The sequence below is a fragment of the Cynocephalus volans genome, chromosome 4, assembly GCF_027409185.1.
Source record: "Cynocephalus volans isolate mCynVol1 chromosome 4, mCynVol1.pri, whole genome shotgun sequence".
Classification (NCBI taxonomy): Eukaryota; Metazoa; Chordata; class Mammalia; order Dermoptera; family Cynocephalidae; genus Cynocephalus; species Cynocephalus volans.
Window position 1 is genome coordinate 104,706,092 of NC_084463.1, and position 22,978 is coordinate 104,729,069.

General features: G+C 34.7%; 1 protein-coding gene and 1 pseudogene across 1 annotated transcript; both read left to right on the top strand.

The window, feature by feature from the left end:
* Positions 1-7,843: 7,843 nt before the first annotated feature.
* LOC134376334 (olfactory receptor 52A5-like) lies at positions 7,844-8,794 on the top strand. Its single transcript, XM_063094922.1, has one exon. The coding sequence runs from the start codon at positions 7,844-7,846 to the stop codon at positions 8,792-8,794; it is 951 nt and encodes a 316-aa protein (XP_062950992.1).
* A 9,716-nt stretch (positions 8,795-18,510) lies between these two features.
* On the top strand, positions 18,511-19,480 carry LOC134376335 (olfactory receptor 52A1-like; annotated as a pseudogene).
* The last annotated feature ends 3,498 nt before the right edge of the window (positions 19,481-22,978 follow it).

Below are 22,978 nucleotides of genomic sequence, written 5' to 3' on the forward strand. Positions count from 1 at the left end.
GTTTGATTCAATCATAACTTACTTTACTAATTAATAAATGCATGTTGAGTGAAAGAATGAGAACAAACACATTAAAAAGCTATAAAATTTGCATGATAAGAATTAATTTCTGAAATAAAATTGTTATTTTTTAAATTAGAAGAACATATGCGGAAAGGGGTTTTTCAAACTAAAATAAAACAATTACACACTATTTTAACAGCCTTAGAAAAATATTTTATGCTACATTTCTATTTTTTACTCAGCATGGTTTTATTTTTTGGAGTAGTTTTAAGTTTATCAAAAATTTGAGTAAAAAGTACAAGATCTCCCATATATCCCTTCTCCACAGAATAAAGATTTTCACAGTAAGTAATACATTTCTTCACATTTACATTTGAGCTATCCTTTTTCTTAATCATCAAATTACATCAACACATTTATTGACCATGTTTTAACATTTCAAAACATATATCTAGTAGTGTTTTTAGTATAGTCTGCGTATACCAGGCTGAGCCGATTCTTTTTTTTTTTTTTTAATTGAGATACAGGGTACATATCATAAAATTCACCCTTTAAAGGTGTACAAGTAAGTCAATTACAGTATTTTTATGGAATTATGAACCTATTACCAGTATTTAATTTCTGAACTTTTTACTCACACCAATAAAAAAATCCCATTACTATTACCAGTCACTCCCCAATCTCTCCTGCTTTATTCCCAGGTTTTATCAGCTACTAATCTCCTTTCTGTCTCTATATATTTTTGTATTCCGGACATTTTATATTAATGGATTCATACAATATATGGTCTTTTAACCTTCACTTCTCTCACTTTGCATAATGTTTTTAAGGTTCATTCATATTTTAGCATAGCGTCCCTGGTGGTCTAGTGGTTAGGATTCGGCGCTCTCATATTTTAGCATAAATTGGAACTTTGCTTTTATGTTCGAATAATAGTAAATGGTCTATTGACTATATTGACAACTGAGTCTACTCTTGAACCTAGCAGACAGATTTCTGGCTAAGCTAAACTTTTTTTTTTTTTTAATTTTATTTTGTCGATATACATTGTGGCTGATTATTGCTCCCCATCACCAAAACCTCCCTCCCTTCTCCCTCCCGCCCACCCCCAACAATGTCCTTTCTGTTTGCTTGTCGTATCAACTTCAAGTAATTGTGGTTGTTATATCTTCTCCCCCCCCCTTTTTGTGTGTGTGTGTGTGTGTGTGTGTGTGTGTGTGTGTGTGTGTGAATTTAAGTGGATACGGAAAATGTGGTACATCTACACAATGGAATACTACTCAGCTATAAAAACGAATGAAATACTGCCATTTGCAACAACATGGATGGACCTTGAGAGAATTATATTAAGTGAAACAAGTCAGGCACAGAAAGAGAAATACCACATGTTCTCACTTATTGGTGGGAGCTAAGCTAAACTTTTCTATGAATCCTCTCCTCTCTGCACAGGAAGGCTTTCCATCTTCACTAGGACAATTCCACAAATCATATACACATATGTATGGCCAGGACCTGGTATTTCATATTTCCATATTTTATTAAAACTTATTTCTTCTCATGTGATGAATTTAATTAAAATGTAAAGTAAAAGCTATTTAGCTTCTTTTTTTGTATATTTTAAAACTAAATGCTTCATTTCTGTTTTTCTATGCAAAACATGTGTAGTTACAAATCTCTTCTAAAAATTTTATTTCTCTATTTCTGATTACAATTTTAAAGGTGCACATTTTCACAAAAATGCATGCAGAAGCAGTTATTATTATTATTTAATATTAATAGTTCTAAGCATCCATATGCCATCAAAATACTGAGACATGTTTTTTTTCAGATGGTTAGTATCATTGTGTCTAAGAATACTTTTATCTCTGCATTCTGTAGCATTATGATTCTTTAAGGTTCAAACATTTTTTGCAAGTTTCCAAAAGTATCTTGGGAGTCATTTAATAGATCTATAATTGTTAGTTACCCCATATATAAAGAGTAGTTTATAGATATCAGGCATGTATAGTTTTCACCTGAGCCTATTTCATATTCTATCCAAAAAGTATTCATCTTGTTTTCTTGAAATTATGTCATTTTACTTTAGCTCCTGTATAAGTCAGGGTTCTCCACATATAGGTATGGGATTTATTAGAGGACTTGGCTTACATGATTGTGAAGGCTGAGGAGTCCCATAATAGGCCATCTGCAAACTGGATGTTAGTAGTGTGGCTCAGTCCAAGTTCAAGAGCCTCAGAACCAGGGAAGCTAATGATGCGATTCTTAGTTGACCATCACGTATCTCAGGTAATTTGGTTATTCAGTTTTAGTACTATTTTCTTGTGTTATGTGCGGAATCGGAATCTTCTCCCTTCCACTTCCTGAGTACAAAAGTTAAAACCCTTTTGTTTTTCTTTTTTAATTGACAAGCAGTAATTGTAGGCAGTTGTGGTATACAGCATGACGTTTTGACATACACATACATTGTGGAATGGCTTAAATAAACTTTTAAATGTATGCATTACCTGACATACTTATCACAATTTTGTGGTGAGAAAATTGAAAATTTCCACTCCTAGCAATTTTCAAGTATTCGATGTATTGTTATTAGATGTAGCCACTATTATTAGCAATAGATCTCTTTAACTTATTCCTCTTGTACAACTGAAATTTTCTGTACTTTGAACAAAATCTCCCAAATCTCCCAATCCCCAACCTCTGATAACAATCATTTTACTCTATCTAAGAGTTTGACTATTTAAACCCTTTTCTAAGGAACAAACACTTCTTTAACTAAGTATATGCCACAAATACTTCCCAGCTGAGAAGTGCATATGGACATTATGACTAGCCCTATAATTTTTGAAAGTACATGTACCCATGTAAAATCTCTATCTATGATGAAGAAACCTTGGGAGGAGGTGATCTGTATATAGGAAATATTTGTGTTGTAAAAGTCTATGTGGAAAATCCTCAGACAGTGACAGGTGATGTAGGCTCTGAGGTGCACTTTCCAGTGCAAGCCCTATTTATGGGCCTAATAAGAAATCATTGCTTATCATACTGGAATAAGATTACACAAAAATTTATTTCATTTCTCTGTCAGCATTTGGCTACACTGAGTAGTCTGAATGTCTCAAAATAATATTACCTCCCTTTGTTGGTCCAGTATTTTTTGCATATCCGTGTAATTGATTTGTTTTGTGTTAACTTGGGAAACTGTTTTCACTTATTAATTTGTAAAAAAAAAAAAAAAAACAATTGTCTTGGTTCCAAGTCCCAAAGTGAAACCAAATTTTGAGAACTTTTTTTCACATACACACTCCTATTAGGCAATTAATCTTCTAGGTTCTGGACAATATTTTACCTCCTTTTTCTCCCTTACCCAAGGTGGACTCAAGACTCACCAGGGATTAGTGAAACTCAGTAGCTCAGGGGCATCCTACAGCACAAAGCACTCATCCTTCACTGTCTTAATCATGGAAAAGATGCTCACTCTATAGCTTCAACTAATGCTTCTATGGGTGATCCCCGGTAAGTCTTTGGACTTGAGATTCTACAGTGTAGGTGAGATATTGAGAGTGGGTTTCAAAGAGAATATATATTCTATGCGAGCCAATATGATGCCAGGAGGATAAAAAAGCAACAGAATCTTAAAGTAGCTGAGTGTTCAAACTCTAGAAAGATTTTGTCTCATGTCAACTCATGCTTTCCAGACTATTTCTAGATCAATTAATTAAATCCTATGTGATGAATTTTAAAGCGAGGTGACAAACAGGATGATTTCTATGATAATATCTGAGCTGAAAAATGAATGGAAAGATCATTTGCTAAAAGGTAAGAAACTTATAGATGGTTATATCGGGAAAGATCCAGGAAATATATTCTTTTTGTAATCAAATATCTGAAACTATTTCATGAGAAATAAGGATAATTTTCTGTGGATGCATAGGTGACTTTTATTTATAAGTCAATTTATTTCATGTTTCCTTCTAAATACTTGAAATAGATCACCTCATTTAGTTTTCACAGCCTGTAATGTGTTTCTATCCATTAGCCTTATTTTCTCAGTGAAGGTATCGAGGTACTTAAAAGTTGTATAATTGGCTCAGGAAAGTGCAAAGCTAAGCAATAGTAGATACAGCATTTGAAATCTTTGACTGACTTCTGTTCTGTACAAGTAGCTGATCCATGGCCAATTTCTATTATTAGGATTTAGGTTTAGAAGCTTTATGAGAAAGAAGAGTGAGGCAGTTTAGGGCTTGATGAAAAGAAAACCTATCCAACATATGGAACTGTCCTGCAATGTGGCAGACTGTCTCAGCAAAAAAGAGACTTTTCTGTCACTGCAGGGATTTAGACATAGCTCAATGACAAATGTCAGAGATGGTGTGGAACGATGAAATCCCTGATATTGTAGCTGGTGTGGATTAGCCCTGGTATGGAGTGTGAGTTTAGAACCCTAAATCCCTTAAAACTTTGAGGTCCTGGGAATTACCCTTAATCAGAACTGGGGTTGTTGGTATCACTGATAGTCCAGGTTTATTCATACAGTGAAGACCCGAATATTCAGATTGTTTTCCCTGGCTCAGTTTTATAAAGGGCTTAAGAAAGCTTCCTTTCATCCTTTAAGCAGCTTGCTTTTTGTCATACCTTTCAGTAATTTTCAATCCAAAAAATTTTTAGCTTTATGTATCTCAGTTTCTCCCACATAAAGTCAGTGAGACAAACAGATTTTATTTCCATTTAATTGGAATAAAGTCATTAACTTTGTAAATAAATGGAATTAACTTGCTATGGATTCGCTCTTGTCATATAGGTTCTTAATATCCCATCTGACTGTCACAAATAGTTTTTAACAGGATCTCACTACTTCTTACTTTCATGCTGTTCAAGTCATTCACTGAACTACCAGCAGATTGAATATTTAAAAGGCAAAATGTTTGTCCCATCACAAACAAATTTTAAATTACTCATTTTAAGTAGTAACCGCATTTGGTCTTCTCCCCTTTTGAATAGTTTAAACTCATATAATTTCTGCTTACAAAGCAATTTATATGATAAAATAATTATCAATTAGCATTCCCAGCATATATTACATTCTTCTGTAATTTTATACAAACTATTTTCTGTTCTTAGAATGCCATTCTCAATCTCCTTTATCTTGCTAATGCCTACTAAAGAATTATGACTCTGGATAGCCAGCTTTGTTCTGCCCAATTTGATTAAAGATACATAAATTCATTAATCCTCATTCAATTATGGGCTTTCCCCCACCAATGTGAGCACCTAGAACGATTATTGCCAGTGCCTGATGTGCTACTGTCATCAAATGAGTAGGAAACAGGGATCCTGCTAAACCTCTTACAGTACAGATGGTAAGGCCTACAACAGCAGCAAAGAATCTATCTGGCCTCCGATGTCGATTGTGCTGATACTGAGAAACCCTGCCCTAGCAGAATATTCTTTTCATTTTTCTTTTCATCCTCTCATTACTCACAATAAATACTTCAGCAGATCTTTAATTTGTATATTACCTTTCCAAAATTCTCCAGGTCAACGATTACTCACATGGCCATGTTAAAGTTCCCAAATTTCTGTTCTTGATAAAGGCAGTAGTATACATTTTTGAGCCAGGTCATCGAGATTGCTGGCTAATACACAGACAATATCCTGTTGGAAAAGTGAACATAAATCAGACAGTCACACATAATAAGCATGAACTATACAGTATGCACTTCACCTACTTGGTGAATTAATGAGGTGAAATGGGTGTCATTTCTATCAGAATCTAAACAGAAGCACTCTGACTTAAATTTTTAGTGTATTGTTTGAACAATCTGACTGGATTTACTTACAAACTAATACGTATTTTATATTATTTTCCAAATCTTAGAGGATACAAATTTGTTTCATTTGTTCATTCTGAGTTAATATGCCAAATAATTTGGATTCAGAGAGATATACTTACAAGAAGTCAGATTCTCAAATAAGGTAATGGTGTAATATCATAAGGTGAGGACGGCAAAATATTCTAAAATGGTTAAAGATCTTAGGAGATGAATGACATTTAACACGTATTTAATAAATGGTAGATGGTATTTTTTCAGTTAAAAGCACCCTGAAACATGGAAATAACTTCATAAATAGACAATAAATTCATCTTTGTTTCTCATTTGCTTCAAAAATACTTGTAATATAGTGAATACTTAATAATTCTTTGTAGGAGAAAATCACTAGCAAATAAACTTCTAATTTGTTTGTAGTAATGCAAGCCTCTGTTGTGAGGAATATCTGGTTTAAATTATTGCGTATTAGCTTACAAGAAGTGTTCCTGAACAAGAGACAAAAAAAAAAAAAAAAAGCTCTGCAGAGAGCTTTATAGGTTTTTTAAAAAGGAAGTAACTAATGTTCCTTCAATTGACCTGAGTTGATTTACAGGAACCCTTTCATATTCTAGAGACAATCTAGGTTTATCCAGGGGGAAAAAAATCTTGCAGCATGATGGGGAGGTCATAATTGTGAGATTTTTATTTTTATCACCAAACTGTCATTTTAGGCCATCTTCAAACTCTTTATCTATTTATAGTACACTCTACTTTTCAGAGAATGTTTTTCGATTACTAAAAGAAAATAAATAAAAATTTTAAATTATTCAATATTGTACATATTCTGGAGTGAAAATATTATCTTGAAGAAGAGTTAGATGCAAGTTACAAACAATCAGCAGGCAGGAAAGCACCCTTTAGCTTTTCAAGAAAAATAGGGAAAGCCACTCTGCACGGTAACAGAGATAAGATTCAGATCTGGCATCTTATAGTGTCCTGTGGTGAAGTGGCCTTTGAAGAGCAGAGTCAACAATATGATGAAAATATTCCCATGGAAAACCATGTGCAGAAGAAAATTTTCAGCTCTAAGGAAATCATTGTATTTTGAGTGAATAGAACATGAATAAAGCTGTAAGTAAAGATAAGATTAAATTTAGTAAAGGGCTCAATATTATTTCAAATGGTTGAGCAGAAATGAGTATTCAGGCTTAGAAAGGTAATACTGGTTATTTCTGGGAGAGAGAAAACTGGAGGGTACAGATTCCACTTGATATTAGATACAAGTGATGTGCACATAGCAGGGCATGGAAGGTGAGAACAAGGTCTGAGAGAATCAGCTGAGGAAAAGACCAGTGACTACAAAAACAATAAATCTATTTTCTCAGAGAAAAGTGGGACAAGATATAAGATGTATGGTTGGATATTGGGAAGACACTGAATGTTTGAAAATCTAGGTTAAAAACATTCTGTGAGATTCTATGAGAGCAAGAACAGACTATGAAGACATTAACTTCACAAAACCAACTATAAGCTGCAAAACTGAAAAATACCCCAGCCAAATGCTACATTGATCAAATTAAATGTTCTACCACCACTGTCGATACTATATGTCCAGCACAGGTACTGTCTTCTTCTGGAAAATCTTTACTTTTTATTAAATAATTTTTTCCCCAATTCCATTTGGCAGGTTACATAAAACGCACACATGATGAGTAACAAACAACAAATAAAGGGTATCTGTTTGGTGCTGTAGTCATAGGCCAGGTAATATTTCATCTTGTCCATTCCATCTGTTCATTCGAAATGATTAAGACATGGAGAAACATGAAACCTGATGACTGGTCTCTCCATGACATTGAGAAAGGAAATAGAAAATTACAAATACGTAGTTGGGATAGAAAAGATCAGATGATATATTACCAATAGAACTAAAGTATTGCTAAAATAAAATAATAACTTCTCATTTTTAATTCCTGAAGTCATCACAGGGAATAGAAGATTAAACACCACTTGATTCTACTGACCAAATCACCATGCTCACATTCAATGGTTCAATCTTCTTGCCCTCTGTATTAACACTAATTGGGATTCCCGGCCTAGAATCAGTGCAGTGCTGGATTGGGATTCCATTCTGTGCCATGTATCTCATTGCTGTTATGGGGAATTCCCTAATTTTCATTATAATCAAATATGAAAACAGCCTCCATATACCCATGTACATTTTCTTATCTATGTTGGCAGCCACAGACATTGCCCTTAGCACCTGCATTCTTCCTAAAATGCTAGGCATCTTTTGGTTTCATTTGCCACAGATTTCTTTTGATACCTGCTTACTGCAGATGGGGCTTATTCACACATTCCAGGCAATGGAGTCAGGCATCCTCCTGGCCATGGCCCTAGATCGCTATGTGGCCATCTGTGACCCCCTGAGACATGCCACCATCTTCTCCCATCAACTCTTGACTCATATTGGACTTGGGGTGACACTAAGGGCTGCCATCCTTGTAGTACCTTCCCTTTTGCTTATCAAATGCCGTCTTAAACTCTTCCGAACTACACTCATCTCCCACTCTTATTGTGAGCACATGGCCATTGTGAAATTGGCTGCTGAAGATACTCGAGTCAACAAGATATATGGTCTATTTGTTGCCTTCACCATCCTCGGGTTTGACATCATCTTTATTACTTTGTCCTATGCTCAAATCTTTATCACAGTCTTTCAATTGCCCCAGAAGGAGGCACGATTCAAGGCCTTCAATACCTGCATCGCCCACATCAGTGTCTTCCTCCAGTTCTACCTCCTGGCCTTCTTCTCCTTCTTCACACACAGGTTTGGTTCCCACATCCCACGATATGTCCATATCCTCTTGTCAAACCTTTACCTGCTAGTCCCACCTTTCCTCAATCCTATTGTCTATGGAGTGAAGACCAAACAAATTCGTGACTATGTCCTGAAAATGCTTTTCTTCAAAAAGACACCTTGATTATTAATAACCTCTTCTATAGAGATTTTGAGTTGGTTCTAAGTAACAACCTGATTGTGAGGAAAACATGTCTTCCTGAAATATGTACATCTGTAATAAAATTTTTGTATCTCCTGATTTGAGAAGGTATTCAGGAAATCTTCAAATGTTTAATAACCCATTCATAAGAGAAGAAAAAACAAAAGAAAACAACAAGAACAACAACAAAAAACCTGTCTTATGCTGAAACTTGAAATCATTTATTTTATTCTGGCTTTGGCCTGTTTGACTAAATATAGAAGTTCTCTCTGGTACCACTTAGACCTACATACAAAACAATTTCAGAAAACAGCACTCGATTACAGATAATTTCAGAGAGCGTGGAATATACTGATATTTTCAAACTGCTGTTCCAACCCATACCTACCTGGAATTCTGGCTATGGATCACATCCTAGTATTTGCTTTTGAATCTGTATTTTCACAAATGTGAAGTAATTTATCTGGTTTTTATGTATTTTCTCTGAAATACTTATCAATATGAACATATATAAAATGAATAACACAACACAAAAATTATATGATGCCACATAAAGCCTATAAACACTGACAAATTTGCATAGGAAAGAAAGCAAATTAAACAAACAAACAAACAAAAAAACAAACAATGTAAGCAAATTTACTTTTTTAGAAAAGCAAAAAATCGTCAAGATGGAAATGTAGAAACATCCTTGCAGAATCACACATTTTAGTAATTTTTATCTAGTTTTGGTTTTACCCACATTTGAACTTTAAGTTTTAGAATTGTACACCTAGACAAGTGAATTCCACTGCATTTAGAAATTTCTTATTGCAAGCATCTTGATTCCAGGAACTGTGTCTTATTCGCCTTTTTATGAGCAATGTATAGGAGAATTTCTGAGTCTTCCTAGAATTTGTAAAAATAACATTGACTGATGAATGAATGAAACATTTCCAGCTGTTAATCCGTGGTATTCCAAAACAACAAATTCAGAGGCTCTATGGTAATATACAACCTCACTATACAGAAAAATCTGCCCACTAATGTGTATTTTGTAATGCTGTTAAGGTAACAGAAAAATGAAAACCTCAAAGAATCTTTAGGTAATCTTATAGAAGGTACGACCCAAACACACAACTGACTCCTGGAAAAGAAGCATCAGATCTTTCTTCACAGTTTGCCATCCTCTGCTCCTCTTTCAGGACGCTGCATTTGTAGAGATTATTTTTAAATTTTCTTCAACTGACCTTCAAGACAGAAACAATAAAATGATTAAAAAAAATAACTAGTAGTCATGAACAGTTATGTGAATTGTTAAATAAAAAAAAAATAGAAGAAAATGTCTCACACACACACACACACACACACACACACACAAATGGGACTATATCATTCAAGTGGTCGATGTAGAGAATAATAACTACTTTGGAAAAAATTGTTAGTAATCCAGAAATATATTTGAGTCATACTATGTTTGGTTTTTAATAAAATTTGTGTAAATTGGATCTATATTTAGTAATAAAAAAAAACAATGACAAAAGGGTTAAAATAATATGTTAGCTGGACAGGCAGACACACAAGAAAGATGTTGAATGAGATAAAAAAAATTAACAGCTGAATAACTCATTTTAATTAGCTATTAAACATTTAAGTATTTCAGTATTTGTGGCATCAGTAGTGCAAAAAGAATAATTGATGATGAATCATGCTCTCAGAAGAAAAATGACCAATATATGAATTCTTCAAGAAAAATTATTATAAGTGAGTGATAAAGAGTGGAGATAATTCATATATGATATTCCTGAACAGGAAACTAAAACAAATTGTATATGAGGATAATCACAGATTAATCAAGAGTGAATTAAGGCAGTATATTTCAAAGTATCTGTTATAAAAATGCAAATTAGAAAAAACTGTATTTAAAAAAATGAACTGAAAAGGTAAAAATCCATCCTTCGTGCATCAGAATAAAACATATATATTTGTCTTTAAGAATGCTTAATATCCTTTACTGTCTGGAGTATGAAAGAAGGCAAACATAAAAGACCTTAAAGATGTAGACCATGAAGTGGAAAAAAAAAATGTTAAATGAAGAATTTTTGGTATAATAAGACTGGTTTGGTGGTCAAGCCATTTAAGCCTATAAGTAATTAAGGTGAACAATTAAGGGTGTAATAATTTTGCAACAGTTTTCTTTATCTAAAATAGAAGAACAGGAACACATAAGTTAGTAAGAGTAGATAGTTCAGAAGTAAATAGAAGTGAAGCAGTATCCTTACCTTATCTATGAGTAAATAGCTACAATTTTTTGATTTCGTAATTAGAGAAAAAAATAAGTCATAGGGTCACTAAAACAGAAGTATTTTTCCTTGTTTTCTGAAATAAAAAGAAAAGTAAAAACAAAAAACAAGAAACAGCACAAATTATCCTAAAGGAAACAACTATAAAACTATCTTCTAGGTGAAGGAATAAATCATTGCTCGCTCCCGACAAGCTCTGTAGGTTTCTCTTAATTATCACAGTCTCTCTCTTCTGTTATAGATAATATCTCTTATAACACCTACATGTCATTATTTCTTTGTTTCTCTTGTTTTTCTATGTACTTTACAACCTAAGCATGCATTCCTAAGTCTTATATTTGAGCTTTCCTTGGTTTTAATTTTATAGAAATGGAATCACGCAGTAAATATTTTGTACATCTTTTATGAAGTTTATGCAGGTTATTATTTGTGTCTCTCTTAGGCTCATTTTTCTTCCTGAATAACGCACCATGGTATAAATACATTAAGTTTCTTTACCAACCAATGACGATAGGCTTCGAGAAGGATCAGTTATGAATAAAATGTTTATCAACATTCTTGTATATGAATTTTCACACGTTTAGAATGCTGATTTCTGCATCTAAGAATCAAATTCCTAATTCATATGGTACTAAAATCTTCCAACATTAGTAGATATTGTAAAAGACTTCTGAAATACCTATAGCAATTAAAAACACTAGCGGAATATAAGAATCTGCATTGCTTGACATCTTTACTAATACTTGATATGCCTTTTGTAATTTTAGGCACGCATTACATATATTATAGTGATTCTTTGTGATTTTAATTGGCCTTTTACTGGTAACTAATAACAATGAGATTGAATCAAATTTTCATATACATATGGCCTATTTGGATATTCTTTTTGAAAAATTAAAGACCTTTGTTCATTATGTACTCAATTGTCTGCACTATTTTATTCATATGTAGGAAGTCTTTATGTACATTAGATGTAATCCTTTTCTATGTTAACATCTTGAAAATATTATCTCCTTTATAAAAAATATACTCTTGATGTATTTTTGAAGAACAAATGTCTGTATTTTAATGTAATCCAAATTATCAAACATTTAATTAAAGGTTAGTGCTGTCTGTGGTTTAAGAAATCCTTGACCATTGTATGTTTATGAACATATTCATCTTATTTATGTTTTTCATATTTAGATATAAAATCCATTTAGAATTGTTTTTCAGTTACAGATAAAATAGGAGGTATTGCATACTTTTTTCAACTTTATTATAAGAAGTTGGCATAAAACTAACAGTATTTATTTAAAGTATACAGTCTGATGTGTTTTGACATTTGTGTATGTCCATGAAACCATTAGTACAAATAATCTATCACTTCCCAGAATTTTCTCATGTGCATTCCTCCTTCTACATCTTCAGAGGACCACTGCTCTGTTTGCTATCACTAACAATGAGTTTGCATTTTCTTGAATTTTATGCAACTGCAGTGATAAAACACTTAATTGTATTTTGGGTCTAGTTTCTTTCACTTACCTTAAATACTTTTAGATTTATTAATGAATAATTTTTTGTTGTTCTTGCTAAATAGCATTCCATTGTATGGATATGCTACAATTTGTTTATCCATTCACTTGTCCACGGATATATGTTTTCTCTCCAGTTTGGGGGTATGACGAATAAAGTTGCTATGAATATCCATTGGAAAATGTCCATGGGACCTCTGCTTTCATTGGAGGGTACATACCTAGGTCTAAACTGGGTGGGTCATAGGGTAGAATGGATCAAACTTGAGAAGGTCACTGCAGTTCGGTTTGGGCCCCTGTACACTTAAGAAAGATGTTGGGTAGCTCTGCTATTCCTCAGCTAAAATGGGGCAACTCTGGGTAAGATTACTGGGGTTGTGGATTGATTCCTGCACCCCCAAGAGAAACACTGGGTCACTCTGCAGTTCCTTAGCTGAAGTGTGTTTTCCCGTGCAAAGTTGTTGGGGTGGTGGGTGGGTCCCTGTGCCCCCAAGAGAGATGCTTGATCACTTTGCAGCTCCTGAGCTAAAATACATCATCCCACACAAGGTCCCTGAATTTGTTGTTGGGCCTCTGTACCCCACAAATTGATAATGTGTTGCTTTCCAGCTCCTAGCTTGGGTGGGTGGCACAGGAAAGCTGACTGTATGTTCAGATGAGACTCTGTGTTCTGAGAGAAGCATGTGGAAGCTTTACAGTTTTCCAGGCAGAGTGTGTGATTCTGGGTGGGTTTGCTGGAGCAGTGGCAGAATTCTGTGCCCCTGGGAGAGGTGCAAGGGCACTCTACTAAAGAGAACAGAGCCACCAGCCATGGAAGAAGGCTCCAATTGGTTGGCTTTCTGTCTCTGGATTACATGTCCACTGTTTCCCTCTGTCCTATGGGTGGCCTCTGCACTATACTGGACCATCTGTTTCCAGGGTAATGGGCACTACATGGGCTTGAGAGCTGGAATCCCAATTTGACAAAGGGGGATTAGAGGTTTGGCGATGCAGTTCTATCAGATGCACTGAGATGTTGGCTTTGATCCCAATATGGCAAAATGTTGTGGCAGCCCAGGACTCAGGGTGTTGGGTGAGCTCAGTATGAACTCCCTCTCTGAGTTAATGTAGTCATGTGGGCTTCGAACAGCTCCCCACACTGGTATCACTGTCTGCAATAGCCAAGCAGCTCACTTATATCTTGGACTACAGATGTCCTTGCCACAATACGTGCTTACCTTTTCCCTGCAGGCAGAAGTTCCTCCTGGTTTCATGATTAGGACAACTTCAAAAAAGAAAAGATTATGATAGCTGCAGTGTTCTCACCTTCATGATTTGAATGATTTTTAAAAAATAATTAGTAATAATAATACATGTATGGGGGAATTAGCCTCCCTTCTGAAACAAGAAAACTCTCCCCCTAGATCAACAACCCTTTTCCTATAAAAACCTCAAAGGCTGTATTAACCACTCTTTTATGTTTCAGGAAATCATAGATACAAGTATTTTAAATGCTCATAATGGGGAAAGTACAGAAAACATGAATTAGTGTAACTCAGTTTTTTGTAAAATGGCACGTCTTTGGTATAAACACAAATTATAACAAAACAAAACAAAACTTCTATTACCCATCCCACACAGAAGCACGGAACACAAGATTGTTAATTGGGAGTTGTCCAGCATGCATTGTTCAAAATAGCCAATGACCAGAGATGATTTCTAGATGTAAGAAATGGTTAGAAAGGATTTTTAGAAGTAAGGGAAAAAGTCCATAGGTGCCAGGTAGATATCTCAAGAATGTTAAAGTCAGATCTTGTTGGGAAGAACAATTCATTTCCTCATATCTCTTTCAATTTTATGAAATTAAATTATGAGTCCCTGAATGTAACGGAAATACCGTATTGGAAATGGGAATGACCTTTCCCCAGAATTGAGGCGTTCAATTTTAGGAGTCATCCATGACTGAATAAATATTCTATACGTTTTGATGTCATCCTTTGACCTCCCTTTTATCATTTCAAGTGTTATGGGCAGCCCAAGTTCGAAACTTATGCTTCTAAAATCTATGGAGAAAACTGGATCACTGAGATTGAGAAATGGAAGGACGTGGACCCTTTCAATGTTTCATATATGACTTCCTCATACAAATGAAAATTATAATGGGGGATTGGTAAAATTTGGGGCTGTAGACAAGGTAACATTATCACTCATCTATTCCTCAGGAGAATTTCATCATAGTCACTGCCCAAGTGCTGATATTATTTTTATTCTGTATTTGCCTCTGGGAGTGGATTTATCTGCACAGAATGTTACACTAACCTAATCAGGTATATGCACATCAGACGGTTGGAAAATTAGCGTGAGAGTATATTTTTCCTAAGGTGCTTATGAGATTCAGAGAGAAATACATAGGTAAGATCCAAAGGGAATATGGGGAATTGAATTTGTTATTGTACATAAGTTGTTATCACTTAGTAAATTTCAGCTATGAGTAAATATTCTAAAGAGTAGATTAATAATTTATATAGGATTTAACCTAGGACATGAGGAGTGACAAAAATAAGTACTGAATTCTCCTTGGACTAGCAGGTTTTTCCCCTTTCTTTTCTTCCCTAATCAACAGTAAAATTCTTCAAATCTTCATCTAAGACAGGTATGTATCCTTGCTCTGATCAACATAGGAACTACGAGCTGTAATAAAAAGCAAACAATGATTATTTATCTAGACACTAATATTCTTAGCATTTTTCCTAGTTTGATTCTCCACTTTTGATGTACAGTCCTTAAGGGACTACAGGAGTTATGGACTATGTTTTGGTTCATTTACACTTGGACCTCTGTGATGCCTCTGAAAACAATTTTGCACAACTTCTCAAGGGAAAATAATCTATCTATAGTCATCCTAAATCAGCAAAAAGTTCAACCAGTAAATTGGGTGGAATAGGGTTCTATGGAGTATTTGAGAAACAGTTCCTTAATAGTTGTCTCTCTAAACTATACTATAAACACATAAACACTCCACAGATGTTCACCTCTTGGTGGAATTGACAGCACACAAGGAGGCCAAGAGGTCAAAACTAAAGATTTTATAAGGAATTATATAATATAATTTGAGGCTTTTGAGTCTTTTCCAAGTATGAGATTCTAGGGAAGTAGTGTACAAATAATCTCCGTCAGAGTAGAAATCAGTTTTCCTTAGGAATGAAGTTGTCCTCAGAACGAAGTTTCATTCAGGTGGCTCTGAGTCATAGACCGACACTGGCTCTTTCACAGCTAATAGAAAATATCAAAGACAGTGATCCAGGAAATGTGAAATATTAGTGATGGACAGGTGATAAGGTAGTGTCTCTGGAGACCAAGAGGTTTTTGTTTGTTTGTTTGTTTGTTTTTGTTTTTTTTAATACAGAGGTGAAAAAATCCATATGTATAAACTGATCACTGAAAAGAGCCTGATTGAACAAATTTTTTAAATGATGATTTTATGTTTATGGGTGTGAGTTAGTGTGTGTGTATGTGTGTGTGTGTGTGTGTGTGTGTGTGTGTGTTTGTGTTGGGATGGCAGTGGAACAGTTAAAATTAAGGAGGTAAGGGTGAGTGAGAGGAAAAGTAATAACTAAAAACAATAATTAGGTCAGTCCAGAGAATCAACATGTGGTTTCTATCTATGAAGATTCAGAGAGTATCTGAGAGTTAAACTGATGACAAAGATACTTATCAGAGATCACAGATTTACTACAGATCTGGGTTACCTACAGAAAGAAAATGCTTAGAGCATCAGAGAAGTGGTGATTTCTATTAATCTGTCTTTAATAGAAATAATCTTAGAGATCTAACTTCTGCATATATGTACAACTCACGACATTTAGGAAGAGTGTGTATTGTGTTTATGTGGAAATTCAACAAATGAGTGCCAGTCTGTGTTGACAGCCTCTTCTACCTGTATCTAGCTTCTTGAAATAGAATTAAATTGACTTAGAGAAATGACCAAGACTACTTATTACAAATGTGAAAAAAACTATTATTTTACATTTATGTCATAGAGCCACAGTGCTATTAGTTTGAAGGCATAAGATAATGAGTCCTCGTATAGCCAATTTATAGTGTCAAATATTCTGATGTGAAAATAGAAATGTAAAGTAAAGGATTCAAAAGAGTGCAGCCTTCTTTCATGGTATAAGTAAGTTCTGCAACTTTACTATTCATCCAGCCTCTGCACAGTGCCCTTTCTATAAAAGATACTTACTAAGTGGATGCTGACCTTAAATAATTACTGTATTAATGATGTATCACATTCAAAATATCAGAAAAAATAATTCCAAGAGATTATAATAGTGTTTTTATTAATGGGAATTGCAAGAAAATGTGTAACTTGCAACATATACGAACACTTCCATACTAGAGTGAATGAAACTGAGGAATAGGAAATTGAGCTATGTAATAATATCTAAGGGTCACTTCTATAGAAAAAGGTAGTTAAAGAAGGTATAAAGCAGGAAAGAGATACACTAGGTCTGTGAAAATATAAACACACTTTCATAAAAGAGATAATTTCAAATAATTTGAGTTTATTTCTTATTAGGATGCATTTATGCATCACTTTGTTCAGGAAGACTTTATTTTTTATTCTCTCCCAGGTTGATTTTACATGAGAATTTTGAGACATTTTATCCCAACCTATTGAAGCAAAGAATAATTGGACTCTGTGTTATGAATATCAATCATATTAATGGAAATATATGAAAGTGATTATTTTTTAAATCAAGAAATTATATCCTAAATTGAATCTTACTGAACAAATATAACTACTTTTTAATACTGTATACTTTATTTAAGTAATTTGATTCTTTGTATTGATAATTTCTGATGTGTTTTATAGAGTAATATTAAGGCCACATTTTCCTGTATGCACTTTAACATAAAGATATTTATTGATCAAATACCGAATAGAAAGTCTTCTTGTGGAAATAACCTGTATAGCAACTTGTACTATTTGGACATTACTTTATCAAAGAAAATTTTTCCGAGCTCAAAATTTGCAATTCTAAATTTTCATTAAAAGATTCTATTAATGTAGCAGTTTTATTATTTTCCTCCAGAATATCTAATTTTATCTAAGTTTTTATTAGAAGGTTTCCTAGCATTTACATCTGGGTTAAAGGCAGACAGACTAAATACCTTGTCATACAACATTTATATGCCCCATATGTGTAGTTTTAAAACGACACTTGAAATATGGCATTAGCCCAGTAGACCATTGTTTCCTTGAGATTAAGGAGAATTTTTAATAAGTTCTTATTTAATCAATACTAACTATAGTTCCTAAAGTTCTGAGTATTCTTTCCTTTTATTTTCTTTATTTTTGTCTGCCTGATCTCTTGACTGAATGAATGAATGCTTCTGGGTAAGAACACAAACAAGAAGATATAGGTAGTATCTCAGTTAAGTACCCCTAACTTATTATCATAGAAAATCAAACTAGTGTTAAGTGGGATAGTTTTTAACTGATGATACACAAACCATATGTCCTCACATTACTACAAAGGTGTCTTCTCTCTAAAGTGAGTGTGTATAAGTCTGCTAGCAACTGTCTGTGTGTGTGTGTGGCATGCATATGCATGTGACAGAGAGAGATGTATAGGCATAGAGACAGACAAGAAGAGAGACAGAGAGAGAAAAAGAAAGAAAAAGTAAAAAAAAAAAAAGGACAGAAAAGAGAATTGAAATTTAGATAAACTCTTCAGGAAGCCTTGTATATTCTTGGGCCTACTAAATTGCCTCATCAGTAAATAGGTATGTCTGAAAAATGTCATCGGAGCCATATTCAGTTTCTGAATGTATAAATCTGGGCCAGAACACAAAAAGAACAGAGACACCCAATAGACACTGCCAGACTGAATCTGAATCTTAAGCCAGGGAGCTCTAAAACAACGTGCTCGGGCTCAATGGAACAGTCTTCATGCCATTGGTGTTGATGCTCATTGGGATCCTTGGCTTGGAACTTATGCAGTGCCAGGTCAGGATTCCTTTCTGTGCCATGTACTTCATTGCTCTGATGGGGAATTCCCTGCTCCTAGTCATCATCAAAAGTGACCGCAGTCTCCGTGAGCCCATGCATTTCTTCCTGGCAATGCTTGGAGCAACAGACATTGCTCTCAGTAGCTGCATCCTACCCAAATGCTAGGAATATTCTGGTTTCATCTGTCAAAGATATATTTTGATGTCTGTCTCTTGCAGATGTGTTTCATCCACACATTCCAGTGTATTGAGTCAGGTACTTTGCTGGCCATGGCACTGGGTCGCTATGTGGCAATCTGTTACCCTCTGAGGCATGGATCCATTTTTACCCACCTGTTTCTCACTTGGATTGTGGTTGGGGTCACCCTCAGAGAAGCCCTTCTTGTAGCTCCATGTCTCATCCTTATCAAATGCCGGCTGAAGTTCTACCAGACCACTGTTATCTCCCATTCGTACTGTGAGCACATGGCCGTCGTGAAGTTGGGAGCAGAAGAGGTTCGAATCAACATGATCTACGGTCTGTTTGTGGCTTTTAGTACACTTGGACTCGACATAATCTTTATTGTACTCTCCTACATTCAGGTATTTTTAACTTTCTTCAATCTACCTCAAAAAGAAGCTAGGCTTAAGGCTTTCAACACCTGCGTTGCCCATGTTTGTGCTTTCCTTGAGTTTTATATCCTCGGTTTCTTCTCCTTTTTTACACACAGGTTTGAGTTTCACATTCCATCTTACATTCATATTCTTCTGTCAACTTTTTCCTACTTGTCCTACCTTTGCTCAATCGTTTTGTCTATGGGTTAAAGTTTAAAAGATTCGAGATTGAGTGTCTGAGATTTTCTACTCTAAAGATGTTTCTTGATTTCTTAGTTCTCTAATTTTAAGTAATTCTGAGTAAGTATTGTTCTTGGTGAGAGTCTGTGCCTTCTTAAGTTTGTTCTGTGCTGAAATATAAAGTTTTGATTTTGCATTCAAGACAGGAAGACTTTGACATTTATTTAAACAATTTAACTTGTTCTGGCTACAGCACTATTTGAAATACACAGTGCGAATGAAATTTAATTAACAGATGACATATGATAGAGTCTGGATATGTAGTCTCCCCCAATGATCATGTCAAAATCTGATCCCCAACTTGACAATCTTGGGAGGTGTTTGGGTCATGAGAGGCAGAACCCTCATGAGTAGGTTAATGCCCACCCTGGGTGGTGGAGTAGTGAGTGAGGACTCTATCTATTAGTTCCCATTAGAGATGGTTGTGTAAAGAACCTTGGCACTTCAACTTCATTCACTTCCTTCCTCTTGCCATGTGAACTTGTACCCATTGGCTGCCCTACTGCTTTCCACCATGAGTAGAAACACCTTGAGGTTGGCACCAGATGCAGCTGTCCTAGAACCATGAGCAAAATAAACCTCTTTCGTTTACCAGTGATCCAGTCTCAGCTATTCTGTTACAGCAACACAAAACTGGACTAAATAACATACAAGGCAAAAATTAGAAGGATTTATTTGTAGTTATTTAGCTCTCAGTAAAAACACTTTTAAAAAATAAGGCTGCCAATCTTTCAGCCTCTGTTTAAAAATATCAAGTGGCATTGATACCACTGCATATAAAATTCAGTGTAATGCTTTAGAATTCTATTGAATATGACACAATCATTTTTACTAACATTTATAATCAAATTAATTACCTTTCAGACCACCATTACTAGTTATTTACTGAATGATTATGGATGAAGCACTATGTGGAGAATGTGGTTTTTAATTTATGCACCAAAATGTATGTTGTCTTCCAACATATATTTCAGTCAACCTATAGAAAGGACATATGTAATGGAATTATTACCATAAAATTGAGCCCCAATAGGAAAATATGGATTGCAAACAAAATAAGTAAATGTGGAAAATGTGCAGGTAGTAGACCTGTTTTGTTCTAAGATTTGATGTAGAAAAATAAGTGAATTTTATAGAAGTAAGATAATAATTATAAAATGAAGTTTTATAACCATAGCTCAATGGAAAATCAATATATTCTGCAAGTGAGACTATACTTTTTTTCAATTATTTATGTTCAGAGTTTGTTGTTATTTTTGCATTTCCCTGGAACTAATATTCAAGATAATGAGAACACTTGCATACATATATAGGAATGGTGCATGAGTGAATAATAGATTTTTATCTGAAAATGGATTTTGATGTAATTGTTTTTAGAGAGTAGAGAAAAATGGTTTTGCACAGAAGTTTTAAATCCTGCTCTTGTTCCTGTTTTTAATGGAAAATCCTTGAGCTTTTCCCCATTAATGATGATGTTGGCAATGGGTTTGTCATAGAGGGCTTTTATTCTGTTGAGATACTTTCATGCTATACCTAAATTGTTGAGGGTTGTTATCAGGAATGGATGCTGAATTTTATCAAACACTTTTTCTGTGCCTAATGAGATTATCGTGATTTTTGTCCTCGATGTGGTGTATCACATTTATTGATTAGTACACATTGAAACATCCTCGCATCCCTGAGATGAATCCCACTTTACCATAGTGTACAATCCTTTAGAATATATCAATGAGGATTTTTCATCAGTGTCACTGTTCATCAAGGATATTTGCCTGTAGCTTCCTTATTTTGCTGTAGCTTTGTCTGATTTTGGTATTCCAGGGTGATGCTGGCCTCCTAGAATGAATTTGGAAGAATGGCTTCTGTTTCAATTTTTTGGAAGACTTTGAAAAGGATTGGTGTTAATCATTCTTTAAATGCATAGCAGAATTAAGCAGTGGAGCCATCTGGTCCTGGGCTTTTGTTTGTTTTGAGACTGCTGATTACTGATTGAATCTCATTACTCATTACTGGTCTGTTTAGATTTTCTATTTCTTCTTCATTCAGTCTAGGTAGGTTGTGTGTGTCCAAAAATTTATCCATTTTCTCCCGATTTTCAACTTGGTGGGCATATACTTGTTCATGATTCTTTGCATTTCTGTGGTATCTGTTGTAATGCCACCTTTTACATTTCTGATTTTTGTTCCACGTGTATATTCGCTTATATTTTGTTTAGTTAGCAGGATTTAAGCCAGTGATACAAGGATGGTTCAACATATGCAAGTCAATAAATGTGATACATCACTTCAACAAAATCAAGGACACAAACTACATGATTATCACAATTGACACAGAAAAATCATTTGAAAAAATTCAACATCTCTTCATGATAGAGACTCTCAAAAAATTAGGAATAGAAGGAAAATATCTCAATACAAATGGGGAAGAGTTGAAAGCTTTTCTTTTAAGAGCAAGAACAAGAATGCCAACTCTCACCTATCCTACCTAACATAGTATTGGAGGTATTAGGCAGAGTAATCAGGCAAGAGAAATAAAGGGCATCCAAGTTGGAAAAGATGATGTCAAATGGTCACTGTTTGCAGATGACATGATCCTATGTGTAGAAAAACCAATAATCTCTACCAAAAACTTGCTAGAGCTATTTAAAAAATTCAGTAAATACTACCCCCAAAGCACGGGCAACCAAAGGAAAAATTAAAAATAAAATGGGATTATATCAAACTAAAGAGCTTCTGCACAGCAAAAGAAACAATTAACAGAGTTAAAAGACAACCAATAGAGTGGGAGAAAATATTTCCAAAATATACATCTGACAAAGGATTAATATCCAGAATATACAAGGAATTCAAACAATTTTACAAGAAAAAAACAAGCAACCCAATTAAAAAATGGGCGAAAGAGCTAAGTAGACATTTCTCTAAGGAAGATATATGAATGGCCAACAGACATATGAAAAAATGCTCAACATCACTCAGCATCCAGGAAGTGCAAATCAAAGCTTCACTGAGATGCCATCTCACCCCAGTTAGGATGGCTAAAATCCAAAAGACTTGGAACGATAAATGCTGGTGAGGCTGCAGAGAAAAAGGAACTCTCATACATTGTTAGTGGGACTGCAAAATGGTGCAGCCTCTATCGAAAATGGTATGGAGGTTCCTCAAACAATTTCTGGTAGATCTACCATATGACCTAGCTATCCCACTGCTGGGAATATACCCAGAGAAATGGAAATCATCGAGTCGAAGTATACCTGTTCCCCAATGTTCATTGCAACACTATTTACAATAGCCAAGAGTTGGAACCAGCCCAAATGTCCATCATCAGATGAGTGGATACGGAAAATGTGGTACATCTACACAATGGAATACTACTCAGCTATAAAAAAGAATGAAATGATGCCATTTGCAAAAACATGGATGGACAGTGAGAGAATTATATTAAGTGAAACTAGTCAGGCACAGAAAGAGAAATATCACATGTTCTCACTTATTGGTGGGAGATAAAAATAAATAAATAAATTCTCACACACACACACACACACA

Bases quoted from the DNA above. Each gene is read 5' to 3' on its own strand.
- LOC134376334 (XM_063094922.1), top strand. From the start codon at position 7,844: ATGCTCACATTCAATGGTTCAATCTTCTTGCCCTCTGTATTAACACTA.